A 23,381-nucleotide genomic window follows, 5' to 3' on the forward strand; every position below is an offset into this window, starting at 1 on the left:
TTGCTCCTCAGTTTCAGCATTTGACTTTGAAGCTTTAGTCTCTTCCTTAGATGACTGCTTTTATGCTACTTCCCATTTTCCTCTGTTGTCATTTTGAGTAAAAGGTTTGCAAGGCTATGACATTACAAAAATGCCATTTCTTTCTGTGTTGGAGTTTTCTGAATGCAATTTCCTATTATGAAGATCCCATGGATGATCCCTGGACACATCTGAGTATCCCATCACCATTTATAGCATTTGAAAGGACAAGTATATGCAAAGTTACAAAGAAATTTAGTGATGTTTTTTAAAAATTTCTGCTTAGGTTTTATTATCAGGCAGTTTATTCCTGTCTTTAGGAAATGATTGTTTTTGTCCTTTCCAGAATATGTTAATTGTCATTTCTCTTGTTGCTTGTGCATTTTCTTCTAGCAGTCTTCCCTTTCAGATTTCTTGCTATATATTTAGTGGTTTGTAGAAATAAGATGATGTAGCCTCTTAGTTTCTAAATTCAGCCAATAGCCAAATTTAAATTGGAGTTCTAAGATGTTTTCTGGTGAGTGAAAGTGGCATATCTTAGTACAAAGATTATGCCTTTAATATTGTTTCCTTTTGAATAGTCATTCTTTCTAGACTTTACCCTGGTTATTTAGAATTCTCAAGTAAATGATTTTGAGTACACACACACACACACACATCTTTACTGTGAAATAAGGTACATATCTTAGTGTTTTTATGTCAGAGCCTATTTATGAAATATCACTACCAATTAAATTTAAAATGCTTGTTAACCTTTACTTATTTTTAATTCTATAAATTTATTATCCTGAACCAGAATGTTATTAAATTGTCACTTGGTTATGATTCTGACTGTTGTTTTAGGAATGCTGTTTCTATTGAGCAGATGTTTGACATCAAATTTAATCTTTTTTCCTCTCTTCCAGGTAAAAGATAGAGTATATCAAGGTAAATTTTTAGGTTTTTTAAACTTGTATTGTATTGGTGTTTGATGTGTGTTTTATGTATGTTAGAAGTAGATACAGTGACTTTTAATGTCTGTTACTTTTTTAACTCCTGAAAATTTTACTATTCCTAGGTTGCTAGCATGGATAATAGAGTAGATGATGATGGTTCCAACTCTGAGATAGGAGATAAAGAGGAGGAACAAATTGTGGATAGGGAGATGATAAGTTTTAATTTGGGGCAGATTAACTTTGAATATTGATGTAATGCAGATGTGTTACATTTGAAGAGTATTTGTATGCTAATGATTTAATCATGCATTAAGTAATTGAGTAGATAATTTAAAGAATGGTAATGTGTATAGTATGCTTTCATTTCTGTTTTTTTTTTTGCAAAGAATTAAATGATTCCATTTTCTGAAAAGAAAGTGTTTTGAGAAGGGAGGAATATCAAGCTACAACACTTTACTGTATTTCCCATCTGTGAAATAAGCTTAAATTGAAATATCATTTTGGATGGGAGGGGTACCTGGGATTGAACTCTGGGACACTCTACTGAGCCACATCCCCAACCCCCTATATTTAGAGACCAAGTCTCACTTAGTTGCTTATTGTCTTACTGTTGCTGAGCCTGGCCTTGAACTTGGGATCCCTCTAGCTCAGCCTCCTGAGCCACTGGGATTACAGGTGTGCACCACCGCGCCCAGCAAAATATCATTGTTCTTATATTTTTCTTAAATTTTAATAATTTTATACTCTTATTGCTAATAAGCATAGATTGCTTTTTAAAAACATAATAGTTATGCTAAGAAGTATTTCCTCATAGTACCATATAACATGTCTTTGCTTTTAGTAGATTGAGTAATTGAATTTCATTTAGTGATTGTAATAATCTTGTGTATTTCCCCCCTTTAGTCACTGAACAGCAAATTGCCCAAAAGATAATCAATTTCATGAAAGAAGATCAAGAACTGATACAGAAATTTTCAAAGTATGAACAGAAGGTATAATTATTTTTTTGTTTCTTTCTCCCTTGGTTCTAGCTTGAATCATTTCTACCTGTTTTAATTTAAAAATCATATTTTAAAATTTTTATTTCATTATTTCCTACAAATCATCCAAATTCTAAGCAGTCATATGTATACATTCTTCTGGAAAGGGTCACTTGTCTGGAAGTAACTTGTATAGTAGCACTATAATTTGTGTATCTTAATTCTGAATGCTTTATTTACATAGATGAAGGAATCAAAGAAACAGATCCAAGAAATTATGAAACAAAATATGATTCTTTCTGATGAAGCAACTAAATATAAGGTAAAAATTCCTTCTTAGGGGGGAATTACATTCCAAACTCAAAAGTAAATGTAATGAGTGAGTAATCTTGACACCTTTTTTCCCAGGATAAAATAAAGCTTCTTGAAAAAGCTAAAGAATTTCTGGATGAGAGAGCTAAAAGTCTTCATGTTATGTTAGAATCTGAAAGAGAACAGAATGCTAAGAATCACGACTTGGTAAGAGTTTTGCTGCTAAGTGTTGCTGTAATTTGGCCTTTGAAATATTTTGTAAAATTGGTTAAGTTGAACTTAGTCCAGCTGTTAACTAAAGTAAGATTAGGAGTCAAGGAAGTTGAACCCACTTCTGTGCCCATTTTGTGGAACTTTTAAGTACTGATACAACAAATTATTTTTATGGGCCTAGGAAATATTTTTATTCTCAACCTTGGATAATTTTCATATTGCTTTGCTCTACCTTTGGAAACATGCAGATCAACTAAAAAACTATTGTCCAATTGAACAGTATTTGTTTACTTTTTACTTGAAAGAGTAATGAATTAATCAATTTTCTGTACTTAAAAAAAATTTACTTACATATTTCATTTTCAATTTCTATAAGTTTCTGTAATTACATAAAAGTTGCAAAAGATAGTAGAGAGTGTGTTCTGAAATATCCTACCCCAAAGTAAGCTTGATCACCTAGCTGAGGTAGTATTTATCAGATTTCTCCACTGTAAAAATTCTTTCCAATCCTTTTCATATTATATTCTTTGGAAGTTACCATGCACAGCCCACAGTTAAAGTATGAAGAGTTACGAGCTCAGGATGCAGCTCATGGTAGAGCACTTGCCTAGCATGCATGAGTGTCAGGATTCAATCCCAGGCATTGCAAACAAAGATTGCAGAGTTATGTCCACTTCCTTAAGGAGCAAATATATTTATAAATTTTTGGGAATTCTTCTGTATGTGAGATTAGTCTATTCTCCCTTAAATTTTATCATTTTTTACTTCAGATAAGAAAATTTTAAAAATTATCTTGGGAAATTTTTTTCTCTATCACTAGAAAAAAATTAGTAATTTGAACTGGTTTATTTGAAACAGTAATTAATTAATTTTCTATGCTTTAAAGCATTTTATAATTGCATTATGATTTTCTATACTTTGACCTTTTTTTCTGGTTATCTCATAAACAGTAAGGTTGTGGATGCCATGAAATATTTATGACTTCATTTTCCCTCATCTCTTTCAGTTCTTGATTTTTTGCTTAGTCCAAAGCTGGATCCCCTGCATTTATCTGAAATGTAATGGGATGGCTTGACAAATATTTTGTTGTGTTTATCTTTTTTAGTATATATATGTGTGTACACACACACACACATACACACACACACACACACACACACACATATCACTATTTCTACTGAAATCCTAATGCATATTTTGTGTTCTGTTTTCACCTGGCAGATAATGGAAAATAAGAAATCTATAGAGAAGCTTAAAGATGTCATTTCAGTGAACACTTCTGAACTTTCAGAGGTAAAGCTGCCAACTCTTGCTAACGGGATATTAATACTACATCTTAGTTTTGTTGCGGACCAAAAATTTGAAGTGTGCTAAAATGTGCAAAAAATGAGAACTATATGATGTCTGGTTTGGGAAAGTATAACTTTGTTTTTTCTTTGGAATTAATTCACTAACTGTAGTGTTTTGCATTAGCTTCAAATTGTCTTTAATGAAGCTAAGCTTCGTGAAGAGAAGGTGAAGTTGGAATGCTGTCAGCTTCAGAAAGAAAATACCATGCTTAAGAAGACGAAAGAGCAGGTAAAAAAAATTTGATGTCATACATAATGTAAACTAGAGAAGTGAATATCATTATCTTGTATCTTTCTTGGATCTGTTTCTGAGGTAAGGAATATTCATGTAGGACCTTTTCTAGATATGCAAAGTTTAAACATGCTCCCTAAATTGAGTGCATCTATATGTTCTCCATCTGTTTTGGATCTTTGGATTATTGCTTTTCTTATCAAATGTCAATCAGTTATTAACTTGCATAGCCTCAAAGAAACTTTTAAACCAGAAAATTAAGTATTTTATGATCCTCTTTTGAGTAGTTACTGATTCACCGGCCAAGGGAAGATTACATGATAAGGAGTCGAAATTTAGGAGACAGTCATATGTGCCCAGCCATTCCTGCTGGAGGTAAATTATTTGAATTGGCAGCAATTTTCTGGGGAATGCAATAAACAGGGTCAACTTCCTGAGAGCTCTGATGTTCTTACTCCAGCTGTGAGAGTTGGGGCCACTCTGCCCTCTTCCTTAACCAAGGTCTCAACCCCCTCGATTGAGGCAGGCCACCAAGGAGTATGGTTCTCTATTTCTTTGTCTAAGTCTTGTAGTCCTGATGTATCCAGTGCAGAAACCCCTCCCTAACCCATAGGAATTCATGTGTTTTGACTTTTCAGTTGCAGCAGGAAGTCAAAGACTGGAGTACATCACACGCTGAGCTCAGTGAACAAATCAAATCATTTGAGAAGACCCAGAAAGATTTACTTGTAGCTCTTAATCACAAAGATGATACTATTAATGTAAATTTATACTCCAAATACATGTTTCATCTCATGAATTCTCCTGAAATCTTCTGAATTAAAATCGAGAGTCTTCCAACCTTTTGCTTCTTTTCTAGGCTTTGACTAATTATATCACACAGTTGAATCGGTTACAATGTGAATCTGAATCTGAGGATCAAAATAGAGAAGATGAGTCAGATGAATTAACCAACGGAGAGGTAGCAGGTAAGATCAGTCTCAGGGAGGTTGAATCCTTTTTTTGCTTTCCTGTCTTTAATTAAGTATTTATACAGATGCCACTTTTCAGCTGGCTGATTTTCTTCTTAAGCTTCAGGGTTGTAGACACATATCACTGGATCTATAGATATGTCTGTTGCATTGGCAGAGGTGGGTTGCTGGGGTATAATGTAGCAATAGGCATGTAAAGAACACTGACTTTTTCTATCCCATTGAAAACTAGTAGGTACACTGCAGCTACAATAGTCAGATCCTATACCTCTAAGTATTGAACATTGTACAGTAAGAGAAATTTGTTTCTTAACTTATGCAGATGATAGTTGATTTTGATACTCATCATCTCTATGGCTCTGTGGTTTTAAGGTCCACAGTCAGTCTTAAAAGTCCGGAGGTAGTTGGAACCATAAACTAAGGCTGTGAGAACAGAGGCTAGAGACTATCAGAAAGCTAGAGAGAGGGAGTGTAACAGTGTTTACTGATGAGGAAAATATTTCCAGATGTTTTCTCCCAAGTTGGATATTGCTTACATAGCAAGTATTTCAAACCACACCTGGTAGTAGATTCAGGGAGAAAACAGAGGATTGAATCTTTCTAAATAAGACACTTACTTGCCCATGTGAAGATAGATCTGAGAGAGAAGAAAAGCTTTTATCTTACAAGAATAGCATAGATAACATTTTAGTTGTACAAACTAGAAATTCACCTTTTTTTGTTTTGTTTTTAAGACAGACACAGTACTTTTATTTATTTTTATGCTGAGGATCAAACTCAGTGCCTCACACATACTAGGTGAGCACTCTACCACTGAGCCACAACCCCAGCCTGAAATTCACCTCTCTCTCTTTTTTTTTTTAAATCTAAGCTTGCAATTCTCTTAAAAGTCATTAGTCTAATCAGTTTAGTTATTTAATTGATTTTTTTTTCTTCTGGTGTTTGAACACTATCATTATTTTGTTGGGGGAAGTTAGGAGAATATAGAGTTAAAAGTAAGGAAAGAAAAAGCTAAAGTCTTTTGTTTTTTAGGTGATCGAAATGAGAAGATCAAAGATCAAATTAACCAGATGATTGATGTCTCTCAGGTATAGTTCTTTGTAAGAGTCCCATAGTGCCTGTGAATTCTTCCTGTGCCTCACTTTTAAGAATACCTCTCTTTTCTGCAATTTTTAGACACAAACTACAATATCAGTAGTTGAAGAGGATCTAAAACTTTTACAACCTAAGCTAAGAGCCTCGATGTCCACAAAATGTAATCTAGAAGGTGGGTTCTTCTTGAGAAGAAATTGCCATGTTGGAAAGACTTAAAATTTTATTGGAAAGATAAAGAATGGCTTCTTGCTTTCATGCTTCTTACTTTTCTTGGCACTACTCCTTCAAACAAGTTCTTAAGTCCTTGTACACATATAGAGATAAGCTGTTTTATCCTTTACAGACCAAATAAAGAAATTAGAAGGTGACTGCAATTCACTACAGTCTTCTAAAGTTGGACTGGAAGAAGAATGCAAAACTCTAAGGCAGAAAGTGGAGATTTTAAATGAACTCTACCAGAAAGATGAGATGGCACTACAAAAGTAAGATTTTCATTGTTTGTTATTGTTATCACTGTGTGAACTAATAGATAATTTTATCTTTTCTTAAGATTATTTACAATTTCTTCTAGTTTTAATAAGTAGAGATTTGTCTTTTTTCCTTTGTGTTTTGTTTCCTATAAGTTGCATTTTTCTTTCCACCATCAGTCTTAAGAGTCCTGATGTACTTGGAACCATAAACTAAGGCTGTGAGGACATCGTAATCAATTGTCAAATTCATATGAAGGCAGGAAGTGGTAAAATGGTATTAACAGTCACTAATGTGGAAATACCTCTCAAAGTTCTAGACCCTTTCTATGATCCCCCTATTTATTTTAAGTACCTTTCATTGTGATCAGTTATGTAATTCTAATGTTTTGAACTTATATCTCTAACTCTGGATCTTTAAAAATACTGAGTGATTTGGAATGACATGTTTTAGTAGAATAAAAACTTCAAAAAGGAATAATATTTACTTATTGATGGTACAAGTTTTGGACTTGAATATCTCAGATGTTCACACAAAATGGAACTGTGGCAAGGACCTTAGGAGTTATGATTACAGAAGTACTTGTTTGTAGTATATATTTATATATTAATCTTCTTAGTGTGGAGCTAGTCATTTTTTGTAAAGCAAAGACTTACCTTCTTGCAGACCTAACTATTTTTAGGTATTTTGACTTCTGTTGCCTAATTAATGCATTAAATATTGAAACCTTTCCATTAACTTTTCTAAAATTCTGTGATCTCCAAGCGACCTTTTTAGAATCTCAAATTTTTGTTCAGGCCAGTTCTAAATTCCTGGCCTGTTTCAAAGAAGCATTTCTCATTTTATCACTTTTTTTAAAAAGAACACTTGTTTTCTCTGTCCCTACTAGTAATCTGAATGACCTAAATGGCAATTAATTTTCTTTGTAATGCAATTAAATTGTAGCACTATTTTTTTCAACTCCTCCAAAATTCATTCAGTCATCATCTTTGGTTTGTACTTTTTTTACTCATCCCTAGGTACTATGTTAGTTCATGCCTGTGTCATCTTTTCTGTTTCTAACCTAGATCATCTGTCTTCATTCTCCATTTTTTATATTTGTATATAACTTTTTTCAAATTCTTAGTAGTTTTCTCTATACCCGCTTGAGTGGACTTTCTAAAATATAAGTCTGTCCATGTCAATATGTGCCTGTGGTTTATGAAGAATTTGCTTTCTATTTGATGACCTGTTCTTTTTTTCTTCCTTGTATCTTTTTAATAGTTTAAATATTTTTAATTATTTTCCTCATCCCCTGTATAAGCTCGTTGTAATCATAAATTATAATGGAATTATAATTATATAATTATAATTTTATTCATCTTCTCATAATTTAAAGGCCATGGTATATATTCTGGATTTAATAAAAACCTGACATAGATTAATATGTTTATTATTTTCTTTTTATGGGCTTTAAGTAGCTCCTGAATCAGATAACTGTTGTGGCATTGTATGTTAGTACTTCATATACTGTGAACTCCACAAGACATTCATTCAATTTATACACATATTTAAAGTTTCTGTAGTTCTGCATTCTACACTGTTGGTTTCTTATTTGAAATTATTTTCATTCTATTTGAACATTGTCCTTTAATGATAGATTTGATTAGTGTATCAAAGGTAGTACAAGGATAAACAGAGAATAGTATTTTATCCACTAAATATTGCTACCTGTATAATCTGTATTAGGTTGACATGAACTTCATGATTAGAGTTAAAACCAGTTTCCATTTTTAAAGGATCTTTCTTTTGGCTACTGAATTTTGACTGTTACTTAGTTTTAGCAATTTAAAAATATTCAATTAATTTTTCTTTAAGGAGTCCATTATCATTGTTGTTTGGTCTTATCCCTCCCCTAGTTTCTGTAGTCCTTTCTCTGTTTTTATAACAGTTGTATTGGGAAGTGCCTAGGTGTAGTTTTCCCCACCCCACCCACTTTTCCTCTTGCAGTTATGTTGCTTGGGACCATTAAACACTTCTTGAATTTTCGAGTCTTTTTCTAAATGTTGATTTTACCTCATTCTCTCTGCTGATTATAATAATGCATATTAGAATTTGATTTCCCCTGCCTCCTACATTCTGGATTTACTTCTTCTGGATATTTTTTTCTGACCTGTCTTAAAAGCGCTAGGATTTATTTTACTTCCCAAATCTGCTGCTAAAATCATTCATTGAGTTTAGGATTTTAAAAAATTCAGGGTTTAAAATATTATTTTAGTTGTAGATAGACACAATATTTTATTTTTTATAGGATTTTTTTTTAAGAGAGAGAGAAAGAGAATTTAAGTTTATTTTTTAGTTTTTGGCAGACACAACATCTTTGTTTGCATGGGGTGCTGAGGATTGAACCTGGGCCGCACGCATGCCAGGCGAGCATGCTACCGCTTGAGCCACATCCCCAGCTCGACACAATATTTTATTTATTTTATGTGGTGTTGTGGACTGATCCCAGTGCCCCACACATCTGGGGCTTGTGCTTCACCACTGAGCCACAACCCCAGTCCTATTTCAGTACTACAGCTCAAACCCAGGACCTTGAGCCATGTGCTCTACTATTGAGCTACCTCCCCAGACTCCTTGCTCTTTCTCATAAGGGAATAGGGTCTTAGTGCTTTCCAAGCTATCTTTAATCTCATAATTCTGCCTCTGCCTCCTGAGTATCTTCGACTGTAGGTAGGTCACCACACCCAACTATTTCTTGGTTTTATAGTTTCTAATCCTTTGACAAAATTCGTGATCTTTTTTTTTTCCTCTTTTGTGGTGCTGGTGTTTGAACCCAGAGCCTTGTGCGTGCAAGGCAGCACTTTACCAACTAAACTATATTCCCAGCCCTGAAATTCATAATCTTGACTTTACTTTTTTGACTATATAAAGCACAGTGATTTTAAAACATGTGCGGATAACCCCATTCGGTGGTTTCCTTTTCTGTGGGATTTTTTCTCACAGAATTTTGTCTTATGGAGTGCCTGGTCAGTTTTGATTGGCCAACATTGTTGTGATAATTATAGATGAAATTTGAGGACTAAGATGAAGTTATCTTCTTATAGAAAAGTGTTGAGGTTACTTGAGTAAGATTGTCACTTTAAACTTAGTCAGCAGTTAAGATAATTCAAAAATGACTTGTCTTTTCAATGTTTCAGTATTGTTCCTTTTGGATTTTTTGCCTGTTCATCACTTAAGTGTGCAGTACTTTCTAATCTAAACTCAAAGACTAGGGCTTTTATTTAGGGTCCCTTTATTGGTAGCCTCTTTTTTCCTCTAAGCCCAGGAATTTAATGAAGGCTTGGTTCAGACTCATATCTTTGTGTTATCTTTAATAGGAGAAAAGTACCTTAAAGTGCCAGCCTTACTTGTAATTCTGAGATTCCTTTTTCTAATGGATCTTGGCCACATACATATATCTTCACTGACTTTTTAGCTTGGATCCCTTCAAACACAATTTTATATTCTTATAAAGATGTTTTGATTGTTGTTAGTGCTCTCAGACTAACTCTTTGATAATTGGAAACAAAATTCTCTCTGTCCTTCAAGATTCAGTTTTCTCCATATTCCTTCTTTAGCCAGTGGGGAAAATTATTATATTCCTTTAGGCATCATTTATACCTGAAACAGTGAGCTCTTTTATTCTTTAGCATCTTACAAGGTAACTAGTATATTATAGCCACTCATGAAATACTTGCTGAAGAATTAAATTAGAAGCTATATAAGAATATATAATCCCCTTTTTTTATTTGGTATCAGTAATCCTTTTTACTGCAGTTACTTCTGATTTATGGAAGATTAAGTTTCAAGTTAATTATCTTTTGAATTGGAACTATGGCTAAAGTAGTACAAGGATAGCAGGAAATAGTATTTTTTAAATCATTAATTGTGGCTACCTTTGTGTCAGTAGATGAACATCTTGAGTTTTATGATCAGAGTTAAAACTTGTCAGTAGATAATACTCTGATAGTGGGTCAGTTTGGCTTCTTTTTCTGGTTGATAGACATTATCAAAACTCAGATTTGTCTTTTTGCTTAATTTACATTTCTTTTGAAATAGATATCTAAAGTGTGAAAAATGTTCTGTGGTTAATTGCATAGCTAAAAGACATATTCTAGAAGATTTTTTCTTTGACTATATCTTTATTATGGTACCAGTCTTGGATTGAGAAAAGAGTTCCTCCATGACAAAGATATACTTAGTGTCCTACCCATGGCAGAAACGAGAAAAGAATTATCCCCTGCTTTATCCTAATATGTTTAATTATGTTAGGTTGATCAGTCCTGATCTTCCACATTGAAGTAAAGTGAGTTTTTATTATCTTACACACAGGAGACTTGCCCTTGGGGCACATGTTGTTTTCACATTTATTTTATTTACTGGTAAGTAGAGAATTAAGAGGAGAAGTTAGAAAATGTAAGTGATTTGCCAGAGTTTGATTTATGAAATTGCAGGTTTGAATTCCTATTTTATGTGCCTAAGCATTTTATAGAATTGTGGGAAGTGATATTCACAAAGAGAAACTTTTGATTTGATAACTGGCTTTATTTTAGGAAACTGAGTCAAGAAGAATGTGAGAGACTAGAAAAAGAGCAGCAGCTGTCAGCTGCAGATGAAAAGGTGGTTTCCGCTGTACAGGAAATTAAAAATTACAAGTGAGTTCAGTTTCTAAAGGAGGGTGTCAATGTCTAATGAATTAGTGTTAGCTTTCTTTTTAATCATTTTTTTACATTATGTAGATAGAAGAAAATAGCATGGAAGTATAAATAACAAGAGAATATGAACACATTCAATTCACACAGGAAAAAAAATAAATTTCAACTTAACAAATGAAAAATGTTAACAAAAATTTACTTGTACCCAATGGGCAAGACCATAGGGAACTTGGTCAATGCAAACAGTTCTGGGGGTTTTGTATGTTGTAGTAATTCTTTAAGAAATCAGTTTGCTGTGTGTTATATCAAGACCCACAAAAGTGTGGCATTTGATAGACCTTGGAAATCTTCTATGGATATAATTTGAAAAAAAGAAAAAAAGTTTTAAGGAGGAAGATATTTCTAGCAGAATTACTTGAGAACACACTGATGAATAGTTAAGGAAATTATAATTTATCAATTCAGAATCTCTAGCAATTAAATGATAAAAAAGTTATTAGTATTAGGTTTTTATTTTATTTATTTATTTATTTATTTATGGTGCTTTACTACTAAGCTACATCCTTAGACCTTTTTTTTTTTTTTTACTTTGAGACAGGGTCTCAGTTGCATAGGTTCCCACTTAATTGCTGAGACTGACCTCTAACTTGTGATCCTGCTGTCTCAGCTTCCCAATCATTGGGATTATTGGCATGTGGCATTGCACCTGGCCTGTAGTATTAGTTTTGATCACACTGGATTCATATAACTATGAAATGTTTTTCTTATGTATGATAAAAGTCTTTAAAAGTATAGCTGATGGAATAAAGGGAAAATGGTCAGAATGTTCCAAATTTTATTCAATTGTTGTAATTCTTAGGCAAAGAATTGAAGAGATGGAAGAAGAATTACAGAAAACCAAGCGCTCATTTAAAAACCAGGTAGTAATTAATACTGTCCTGTAGTTGCAGAATTCTTTGATATCTAATACAGACAATTATAGGCTATTATAATGAGTCCCTAAAAACATTTTTTTAATGTGTTGTCTTTTTCAGATTGCAATGCATGGGAAGAAAGCTCATGATAATTGGGTAAGATTTTTTCCCCCTTTTCTTTATTTTTTGCATAGCCTACCGCAACTGAATTTGAATATTTTCTCTTTAATAGCTCAAAGCTCGTTCTGCAGAAAGAGCCATAGCTGAAGAGAAAAGGGAAGCTGCTAATTTGAGACAGAAGTATGTAATTTTTATATCTTACTGTATGTTTTATAGTGTTTTAAGGTTATGCTAGATATTATCTATGATTGCTGTTTCATAATTCAGCCCATTCTTTCTCAATATTCAAGACTACTGGAAATGACCCAAAAGATGGCAATGCGGCAATATGAACCTGTGATTGTAAAACCAATGCCGGGGAGACCAAATTTACAAAATCCTCCTGGGAGAGGTAGGGGGCACTTTGTAAAAGGAGCTATTTTATTTCTTGGTGCAGAATGTATGTAAATTACTTTTTATTTCTGTGTGTAATGGTTATGAAATAATCTGAATGATTTGCTAAAGCGGGAGGTGTCGGGGTTGGTGTCAGGGAGAAGGCTGCCTTAAAGTAGTAACACGGCATTGTTATCTTTAGGTCCACTGAGCCATAATGGCTCTTTTGGTCCATCCCCCATGAGTGGTGGAGAATGTTCCCCTCCACTGACAGCAGAGCCAGCTGGGAGACCTCCTTCTGCTACTCTTAATCAAAGAGATATGCCTAGAAATGGATTTGGTGAGCATTCACATGTTGCTTTATAGTAAACTGCTTCAAGGTTTTGGTTTTTTTTTCCCTTTTGAATATTCTAATGAAAACATAGAATTTGGGCCTGTACAATATATAGAAGATGATTTCTTACTTTATCTTAGTGAATGTTTTCTGTAAAATCTGTTCTAGAATAGAAAACATTTTTTTTTTCCTGGAGGTCCCTGTATTCTTTTTTTCTTTTAAATTTTACACTGTGAAGTGTAAACCTTTATCTTTAAATTAAATCTCTATGGTGTTCCTTTCCCAAATATTATAAAAGTAGCCTTAAACTTTATGTGGCATACATATTTCCAATATGAAATACTGAGTCTTATTTCAAATTCTAAATAGGACTGTAGTCTTGGTAAGATTGGAAGTCAGGTTATACAGACTAAAGAAAAGCCAACTACACATACTTCAAGTCTATAGCTTAAAGTTTAGGACCAGTACGTATTAATTTGCTGTTCTATCAACCCAAGGCAGTTCTTTATTTTACTTAAGTCTCTTCATAAATTGTGATTTACGTATTGGGCAACCCATTTTTTTAAAAAAATATTTTTAATTGTAGATGGTGTGGTGCTGAGAATCAAACCCAGTGCCTCACGCATGCTAGGCAAACACTCTACAACTGAGCTATGACACCAACCCCTGGGCAACCCATTTTTAATGTTGCTTTCTAGTTATTTTTGAACCCTGACCTGTCCACCAGTGGTTTATTTCTTCTGAAAAATACATACAAGGGCTCTGATCTTTCTTTCCCAAGGGTCAATGGATGGACCTTTACCTCGTACTCAATGGTCTTCTGAGGCATCTGGGAAACCCGTTGCCTCTGGTAAAGAGACCAAGTAATTTCAAAGAATCTGTAATTGTGGATGCAGGATTTTTATTCTTTTCATGTTAGAATAAGTCTGAATCCATTCTTTGATCTCTAACAGACCCAGGATGTGGTCCAACTCACATGAACAGCAGCTCCAGAAGTTCTTCTCCAGCTAAGGTGACGGATGAGGGCAAGGTAAGTTCTGTAGTTACTGTGAATCACGTGCTCGTGCAGGAACATGTAGCTTTCCTACAGTACTTGCTCTTTGCTTTATCCTTCTTTGTGTTCTATTTGTACTATCCCATTTGTTTTTTAAAAAACAAAAGCAAACTGTTCCCCAAGAACCTGAGACCCTCTCAGTTTCTACCATTACTTCTTTGACTGAGCATCCAGTTGGAGTAAGTACTTAGAGGTTGAGAACTGAATTGGGTTTTATTCTGTGCATTTTTGGGAAGGCTATTCAGAGCATGGCACTGATCTTGTTTGCTTTAAACGGCATGCAATATTGAGCTTACTTTTCTCCTTAACTTGGAAATGTGGCTTAAGTGTGTATAACTATAATGAACTACAGAATGTGAAAAGTTATCACTCTAACTTTATATGGTGTTTTGTGTTGAATGTTCTAAGGCAAAGTAAATTCATTATAAATTATATAATTCATCATTTTTACTTTTGTTTGGAAGAATGCTATTTAAGAATTCCTCCATTTGTGCAAACCCTATTTTGAGTGATTTGAATTAGATTGGTATCAGATTTTCTGAAAGTGAAATACTGTTTCAGTGCAACAATGATAATCTGAAATGACCTCTTGAGCCAGTCCCAAGCAATGTTCTCATTTGTTCACATAAGTGCATTCTCTTGTAACTGTTGCTATTATATCTGGTAGGTCTTCTGCAGCTCTATAATAAAATAAATTTTTAATTGTTTAGTTTCAAACCCACTACTCATAGGAAATGATAAATCAATATCTCAAATGGTGTACAGTAAATGAAAGTAAATATTAAAGCCTTGTCTTCCTAATTTGTGTATATAGCATTGTGTTGGAAAATACTTCTCAAGTTCCAGTGTATACATATTCCAGGAATATACATCTCTGGAGCAATCTAAGGGCAGCTTAGATAAGACCCCCAAACCCCTTTGTAGTAGAAGACTTAAAAGAGAGCAAAGACCCATTGTTAGAGAGGAGTAGAGGTGGGAAAAGCATGGCTTGGAGGCAAACCTGGGATTGAGACCCTTTAATATGCAGTGTGGCCTTCAACAAATTATGATAATCCATTTGCTTTTGTTCCCTCTTATTTAAAACAAGACAGTCTACTTAAAGATCTCAGAGGTTGAATAATATATGAAAGACTTACTGAAGATACTCTGAATAGTAGCTATTATTACATGGGTAGGGAATGGATTTTTCATTTTATTCTGTTCATTCTTAATATGGAAGTAATGAGCTATTGTGATGAAAGGGAAGTGATGGGGAAGGGGGGGATCCCTTTGAAATAGGTTGTAGTGAATACAGCATGACATACTGGTCAGAAATCACCTCTGTTAATAACCTCTGCCAGTCCTCTTGCCTTTCCCTTTCCTGTGCAGATATAATCACTAACAAACTGCTCCCTCTGTGGAATCCTTCTAACTTCTGTAAGCTGTCAGTGGGAATACACAGGAGGGGTGGGTAGAGTTTTGTTGCACTGATGGTGTTCTCTGGACAGGTGCCTGTTTTGGGTTTTAGCTTTTATCGGTGTTGGTACTTTGTCTTAATACATAGGAATTTTAAAACTTTTAACTGCTTTAAAATCTTAAATTGCAGGTTAATATGGCTATGAAAGGGCCCCCTCCTTTCTCAGGGGTACCCTTCATGGGCCCCCCTATGGGACCCCCGATGGGACGGCCTCCACCACCTCCCTTTTGGTATGGACCTCCATTTCAGCTCGGTGGGCCTTTTGGGCCTCGGCCAATTCCTCCACCACCATTTGGTATGATGATCTGAACAGTAGTGATTGACTTATAAATCACATTCATCTTTCATTTCTATTGCTTGCTAAAACAGTTGGTTGCTATCTCAGGTCTTAACAATGAAAGGATACAGCTGAGTACATTTTAACTTTTCCTCCAGTTTTCTGGGACATATGGGACACTACATAATCTTATACTGAGATAGGCAATAGCTATCTCATAGACAAGGATAAGGGGCTATATAGAGAAAAGCCAGAAATATTACTTCTGCAGATGTTTGTTGAAAATATGTTGCTATGCACTGCAATAGATGGAAAGGTGGATGAGACACATGCCATAACTTAAAATTTTGTCACAGATATGAAAATCCTATAGCATAAAGTTTGTAATCACCCATAATGGAAGCATAAGCAGTAGGTTATAGAATATAGAAAAGGAAAAGTCAAACCCTCTTTACCTTGAGAAAAGTCAGAGGGAAGTGTTAAAGAGGAGGATTTAACAGTGACCTAATAAATGTTGCTGATTTAATTAGGTGGCTGTGGAAGGCCTTTTCCAGGAGGGCATGCACCTTGATTCTGATGACATGTGTAAAGTCCATGCTGAAATACTTTATGAATTTTTAATGGATACAGTAATAAATAGTAAGATTTCCTTTTATCAAAATTTCTTTGATGTAGTAAAGTTCTTATTTCATAATCTATCATCTTGTCATGGTAATATAGTACTTCCAAATATAAATGAAGCTCTTGTGAGATAGAAATAATTCTGCAATTATATAGTAGGGAAAGAAAAAGATAAGCCTGGAGCTAGGTAGAGCCATGTTTAAATCCTTAATATGTTGCTTCATGGGTGGTTGGCCAGGCTATAACCTAAACTTGTTCCATTTCAGTTTGCCTCATCTGGCAAGTCAGGATGTTCACCAGTTGATGTTCTAGGCTTAGGAGAAATTAAAGACTATATTAACATACTTGAAATCACCCAAGTTCAGAAATTTCTGGGTATTTACATAACTTCCTTTTTATTTTCCAGGTCCTGGTATGCATCCGCCAATAGGCTTCAGAGAATATCCACCAGGTATTCCACCTGGACAACGGGATTTGCCTTTTGACCCTCGTGATTTTTTTCCAGGACCTCCACCATTTAGACCTTTAGGCTCATTTGGCCCAAGAGAGTACTTCATTCCTGGTGCCCCATTACCACCTCCAACTCATGGTCCCCAAGACTATGGGCCACCACCTGCTGCAAAAGACTTAATGTCTTCAGGCTTTAAAGATGAACCTCCATCTACACCCGATTCTCAGAGTAGTGAGGGCTGTTCACAGGCCTTAAAACAGGGCCCATAAAATTAACCTCTGACACTTAGTCAGAAAGTGGACTATGAACTATTTATTCATTGTGTTGAAGGATTATTGGCTTCAAAATATAAAAGTTTATTTTAAATGGTTTATGTTTTTAGAATGAAGCTGCCTTGGTGCAGTATACATTTGGAGCCAAAATATTTTCCCCCTAAATATCCCCCACTTAAACTAGAGTATCCTTCCAACTTTAAAATGTGCAATAAGGAATACCTTTGTTTTAGTTAATGTAGCATATACAATTGCTAAATGATTTAGAATGTCATAATTTTGGACATTTCCTGTGGAAATGCTTTAAGAACATGTGTTTCCATTATCCTATTTTTAGTGTATTCCAGTTGATAACAGAGAAATGGTGTTTTATAAGCTTGATTTTCCTCTTTAAATATCTGGTCGCAGAGACTGTTACACTAAAAATGTTTACTCAAAGATCATAAACTTCATTTTCCTTCTTGCTGAAGTTCTTTGTTGTAATAGTTCATAAAAAATTGTTTATTAATATTTCCCAAGTGTCTGTTGATTCATTGGATCGTCATGAGACTTTGTGCCTTTGGGGAAGCATGTAAACTCACTCTCAGAACTGAAGATGGTGACTTGGCAGCATCTTTCCTGTTGCTCACTGTTAAGGAGGCTGGACCTTGGTCAACTGTGAACTTATACAGAGGAATTTCTTTTACTTGTGAGAAGTCTTGTGGCTCTATTTTTGTAGCACATTCATGTACTTTTTTCTAACCACTGTCCATGTGAGAATGGTTTTCTGAGAATGAGTTTACATTAGTAGCAAGAGTTGTTTGACCTGAAGTTCTACTGCTTTTGCCATTACTGCATTATAATGGTAAAATATAGGGTGATATGTTGTGTCTATAAAAAATAAGGAAATTTCTTTTAAAAAATGTACACACACACTCTTCTCTTTCCCATACCTTGCCACTGATTTTCAAGAAATATGATAAAAAAATTAGAAAACTATAATCCTCTAAGAATGAATGAAACTCTAAGGCTTATAATGTCTTTAATCAGCAACTATGGGCTGAATTAAATTCTTTTTTTTACAGATACTCAAATATATTTTATTTAAAAATCAATTAAAGCAAGTCCTGAATCTGTAACTACTGTCTTTAAAACAATGTTTCTAAGAACTAGCTCTCCAGAGCTGTAATTTTAATTACAGCAATTTTAACAGTACATTTTAAGAGGTTTAAGATTTAAATAAAATTATAAAAGCCTGGTACTTATGTTTACTGCTAGACCATATTCTTCCATTCTTTAAAGTTCTAGAAAGTAATAAGATTGTTGAAACCTAGAACATATCATTGTTCTTTTTATGTCCCCTAAGTATTCTCAAAATAGGGGCAAAAGCTTCAGTGTGAAACAAAATCTCTGTGAAACAAAATCTCTAAACTACTGAAGATGACTCAGAATCAAAAAGAATTTGAGTCCGTTAGGAAGAATTCAATCTACATAGCCTCCATTTAATATCAGAAGCAGCAGCTGTGTGTAAGAGGAAAACCATATAATAGCTTATGCCATTTTTAACCATGTAAAATAAAATTTAAGTCACAAGTTTATCTTTCAACCTCTACAGGACACAAGGCAATGCTGAAGTTACTATAACTTCTAATTTTAAAATAGCATTTAAATAAAGGTGATGTCAGCTAGGAAGATAGATTTTCAAGGAAAGGCAGATTTATTTTTTTATTCAAATCAACAGTAGTTTTCCCTCTAAAGCCTTTTTTGTATTTATTCTATTAGTAAGCTATAATGCGTTCTATGTAGTTTATCTGAGCAGTTCTGAAGCCACCCATAGTTGCCTCTCCTTACATCCATCTGATTGTACCACTTCTGTAGCAAAGCCCAAGGTAGTTGCCCATATACCGGTTGTGAGAGAATACTGTCCCTTGATTCAATTATACTTTTGTATCTCAAAAGTTTTAGAAGTCCTCTCCAGCAAATTGTGTTTGAGTTTCTAATAATCAGGGCTGGGGTTGTGGCTCAGTGGTAGAGTGCTCGCCTAGCATGCACAAGGCACTGGGTTCGATCCTCAGCACGACATAAGTGTAAAATAAAGATATTGTGTTTATCTAAAACTTAAGAATAAATATTTTAAAATAAATAAATACTAATAATCAGAATAAAGGAGACTAAATTAAAATAATCCTGTTTTCAAAAATTAGGCAACAGATTGGGAGAAAATGTTGTAAAAATAAAGAACTTTTATTTGTAGTACATAAAGAACACCTACAACTCAATAGGTAAGAGATGATTCAATTTAAAAATAGGTAAAAGATTTGAACAGACATTTCACAAACAAGATTTACAGAGGGAAAAATAAGCATATGAAAAGACATTCAACATTATTAGTCATTAGAAAAATGTAAATTAAACCTATAGTTAAGTATACTGATAATGGCTACAATCAAAAAGACAATAAATGCTGCTATACAGAGAAACAGAAAACCCCTTCATACTGCTGGTAGAGATATAAAATGGTACACCCAATTTGGAAAATTTGACAGCTACTGTAAAAAGTTACCTACTTAACATATGACTCAGCAATTCTACTTATAGGTATCTATTCAAGAGAAATGAAGAATATGTCCACATAAAATATTGCACATGATTGTTCGATTGTTCAGTGCAGTTTTATTAATAATAACCAAAATTCAAATGTCAACCAACTAATGAGTGAATAGGCACATAAAACATGAGACAGCCATACAATGTAATACTGTAAATTCACCAATAAAAAGGAATAAAATCATAATACATGCTATGACAAGGAAATATGCTAACTGAAAGAAACTATATGCACAAGATCACATATTAGATGCTTCAAATCATATGAAATGTCTAGAAAAAACAAATCTATATAGAGAAAATATAGATAGTGGGAGTGGTTGCAAATGGGCACAAGGAATCTTTTGAATATTATAGAAAAAATACTGAAAATTGAAAAGCAAATGTGTTCATGAAGCCAGAATTAGACAGGCAGTCAGTACAGATACATAACTTGAGTCAGGCAAGATCAAGAAAATCTCTTTTGACTGATTCCAACCATTTGGAGACTGTCCCATAAGAGAAGAATTTTAACTCAGAGTGCTTCTTTGACCCTTTTCAAGAACCTCACACCTCCACCTGTAACCAAGGTAATCTGTCCCAAGAATTGCCCCTCTTTACAGGAAGCTTTAAGGTGGTTCATTTGTCTTTGGCTCTCTGCACTGCCCTTCCCCCTTCAGCTCACCTGTGTTCCACCTTTTGGCCACCCCACCAAGAATTTATTGGCCTAGTTCTGGGTCTAGTCAAGGATTCAGGAAGGAGAAAAATAAGAAGAAAAGACAGGAAAACAAAGGAAGCCTAGAAAACAAAAAAAGACAGAAATCCTCACTTCTTCGGACACCAGTGTTATCGTTGTTTACCAGTGATAAGTCCTTGATTCTCCAATGTTGAAGTATAACACCAGAGAAGCACGCCGAGGCAAGGGCAGAGTGGAAAGTAGAAGTTTAGTAAAGGACAACAGAAAAGACTTCTCCCGGAGGAAGAAGGGGTCCCAAGAGATGGTATCCATGGAAGGGCGATTTCTTCCTCTTTTTATAGCTAAGGTTTTCTTTTAGCTTTCCTGCATTTATGTCAGTGTTCCTGTCCTTTGTTATGTTATCTTTCAGTGATGGAATGAAGGTGGGAAGGCCTGAAGAGTGGGGCAAATGTGGGCCAAAGGTAGCCTTGTGAATCCAGCAAGAAGAGCTGACCAGATTCTCTCTAAGAGTGGAGGAATGTAAGAAAAAATTCTCAAATCTCTTGAGAATTAACTTCTGAACTATTTAACCAAACATTGTCTTATCCTGTCCTTGGATAAGGTGTATCCAGCAAAGAGATGAGAAAATTGGGAGGCTTTTCTTTTAAATTACATCAGGAGGGGGCTTGTTTCTGCTGCAGAGCTCACAGGGTTCTGTCTGAGAAATCACATCACCATCAGCACACTCAAAGAGAGAATTGAGTGCTTTCTTCTGACGGGGAGTTCAGGAATTCACAGGGATAGATAGATGATACATAGATATACAGATATATAGATATAGATAGATGATATATATATATATAGATGGATAGATAGAGAGATTAATATATAAATATAGATATAGATAAAGCAAGAGGTATTTTAAAATAGAGTACATGCATTTCAGGCTGTCTGACCTGAGCCAGGGCTATAGCAAGGATGATTATGGAAGAAGAAATGGTTTGTGTCACCATCACACAGAAGTTTCTAATGGTTCTTCTGCAGGCACATGACCTCTTATTTTTTCCAGAGACCCTGTGTGAAGACTTCCAGAGGTGTTGAGGACCTCCAAGGACATCCTGCCTGCCCCAGCACCCACTTTGAGTGCAGAATTACTTCTTTCTTGGCAGGATGGGCCAGGAAGAATTCTAGACAGGTAGGGCTGGCCAGCCATCTTCCACTGGCAGATCAGAGTTGTTGCAAGGCCACCAGGCATGGACAGAAAAGTTGGGGTCCAAGCTTTGGATGCTGCCAATGGACCCACCTTCTTTCCTGTTCTTCTTCTGACCACCAAAAGATAGGAACAGGGTTGATGTCCCTTTCCATGACACAGGTAGGCCCTCTTCCAGTCCCACCCAGGCTGCATGGGAGGTGTCATGAACACTAGACGGAGTTGGAAGTTTTCCATGAATGCCTTCTGTGACCCCAATACTAACCTCTTCTTTTTGTGCCTCAATTTCCACATGGGTCAAAGGAGCTGGATAAGATGATCTTCAAGGCCCTATCAACTCTGCACATAATAGTGTTTGTTCCTAAGATTCCCTGGATTTTTTTCTTGACATAGATTTTTTTCAATAAGCAACTTTTCCTTCTTCTCCCAGGTAAATCTTAGTCACATGTTTCTGAACTTTTCCACACCACCTTCTCTGGACTCGTCTCACTGAATCTTTGCTTTTTTTTAGGTCCCTGGTGGCCAGAGCTAGTAAGGTCTTGCCTATCTGCTCCCTGGGACACACTGATCTTATATTCCCAAGAAACTTCTTCCGTGGTGGGAGAAAGACAAAGGTGCCCCCTCTATTTGAGCATTGGCTCAGTTTTGGACCCCAGGCTGGGCTCTTTCATTTGGGTTTGTTAATTCATTAAATTTTAAAGCATCTCAGAGCCTCAAAGGAGTCAGTTCAGATGAGGAAACTGAGGCTCAGAAAACATGGCTTCTGCAATCTCCCATATTAATAAAAGGTGAAGCTGGGAATCCAACTGCATCTGTTTGGCCCTAAACTCAGAGTTTATCTTTTGCATCATGAAACCACCTGGCTTCTTCCTGGAGGAAATTCCTGATTCAAGGACAGCATTGCCAAATAGCAGAGAAGGCAGAGCACAGAATGTTGCTCTGAAGACACAAGTAAATCTCAGGTAAACAGGAAAGGGAAAAGGAGACACTCAACTCTCAGAAACTGGAAATAATCCACTTAAAGCCAAGGCTCTTGGCATGTGACATCACACCCAGACTGCTCCTAACCCAGCTTTGTCAACCTGACTCTTTAGAGAGGACTTTGTACCAAATCCTACAAGATCCCCAATGGCAGAGTGCAATGTGCCATCATTTCCATTACAGAGGAGCTGTGAGAATTTGGATAAGCTCCTCCCATGCTCAGAAGCCTTGATTTATATTCATGAATAATGAGTGTGAGATTCTGCGCCTATCTCAACAGAATATGGTGGGCAGTAAAACTGAACAGACTTCTCTGACTCAGATGGAAAAATATATTGTCATCTTTTACTCACAGTAGCAAAACCTGGCAGACATTTTTGAATCTCTACCTGTCACCAACTTTGAACAGTCCTTTATAGCTTCATGAGTATTTCCATACTTTCTAGTCTGTAATTTACCCAACAGACCTCTCAGTAAGAAGGGCTGCTCCTGTCCTTGGCTGTAGTTCACAGAGTTAGAAACTAAGGCCAACCATTTATGGTTCCCAGCTTGTTGAAGTGTTGACTTGGAGTTGGAGCCTTCTGTCAACACTTCTCTATCTTCTTGTCATTTGGAGATAGCAGGCTCATAAGGACATCTCTACAGCCACCTGTCGTCCAGATGTGCCTAAGACCCTCTTTGGCCCCATGTCCCTCCACACGGGCCACGTGCCTGAGTTCAAAGCTAGCCTCGGGACTGAGTATGGAGGCTAGAACACAGGTCAGCCCTCCTGAAGCCACCCACATCCTGAGGGCTGCTGGTCTTCTTTCCTGTTTTTTTTTTTCTTTTT

General features: G+C 35.4%; 1 protein-coding gene across 2 annotated transcripts in view; it reads left to right on the forward strand.

Annotated features, from left to right (window-relative positions):
* LOC143390200 (transport and Golgi organization protein 1 homolog) overlaps positions 1–17,552 on the forward strand; it is a 46,508-nt gene extending 28,956 nt beyond the window's left edge. For both annotated transcript variants that reach the window (XM_076842731.1, XM_077108207.1), the window contains 22 exons: positions 924–945; positions 1,857–1,945; positions 2,178–2,255; positions 2,342–2,452; positions 3,680–3,751; positions 3,932–4,036; positions 4,678–4,800; positions 4,899–5,007; positions 6,043–6,098; positions 6,187–6,277; positions 6,449–6,587; positions 11,148–11,249; positions 12,109–12,169; positions 12,284–12,319; positions 12,396–12,463; positions 12,574–12,674; positions 12,858–12,995; positions 13,771–13,839; positions 13,943–14,019; positions 14,151–14,222; positions 15,629–15,794; positions 16,804–17,552. In XM_076842731.1, coding sequence (XP_076698846.1) covers positions 924–945; positions 1,857–1,945; positions 2,178–2,255; positions 2,342–2,452; positions 3,680–3,751; positions 3,932–4,036; positions 4,678–4,800; positions 4,899–5,007; positions 6,043–6,098; positions 6,187–6,277; positions 6,449–6,587; positions 11,148–11,249; positions 12,109–12,169; positions 12,284–12,319; positions 12,396–12,463; positions 12,574–12,674; positions 12,858–12,995; positions 13,771–13,839; positions 13,943–14,019; positions 14,151–14,222; positions 15,629–15,794; positions 16,804–17,117 — 2,199 coding nt within the window. In that variant the 3' untranslated portion in view covers positions 17,118–17,552. The remainder of the gene's footprint in view (positions 1–923; positions 946–1,856; positions 1,946–2,177; positions 2,256–2,341; positions 2,453–3,679; positions 3,752–3,931; positions 4,037–4,677; positions 4,801–4,898; positions 5,008–6,042; positions 6,099–6,186; positions 6,278–6,448; positions 6,588–11,147; positions 11,250–12,108; positions 12,170–12,283; positions 12,320–12,395; positions 12,464–12,573; positions 12,675–12,857; positions 12,996–13,770; positions 13,840–13,942; positions 14,020–14,150; positions 14,223–15,628; positions 15,795–16,803) is intronic.
* The last annotated feature ends 5,829 nt before the right edge of the window (positions 17,553–23,381 follow it).

Source organism: Callospermophilus lateralis, unplaced genomic scaffold, assembly GCF_048772815.1.
Source record: "Callospermophilus lateralis isolate mCalLat2 unplaced genomic scaffold, mCalLat2.hap1 Scaffold_199, whole genome shotgun sequence".
NCBI classification, from domain to species: domain Eukaryota; kingdom Metazoa; phylum Chordata; class Mammalia; order Rodentia; family Sciuridae; genus Callospermophilus; species Callospermophilus lateralis.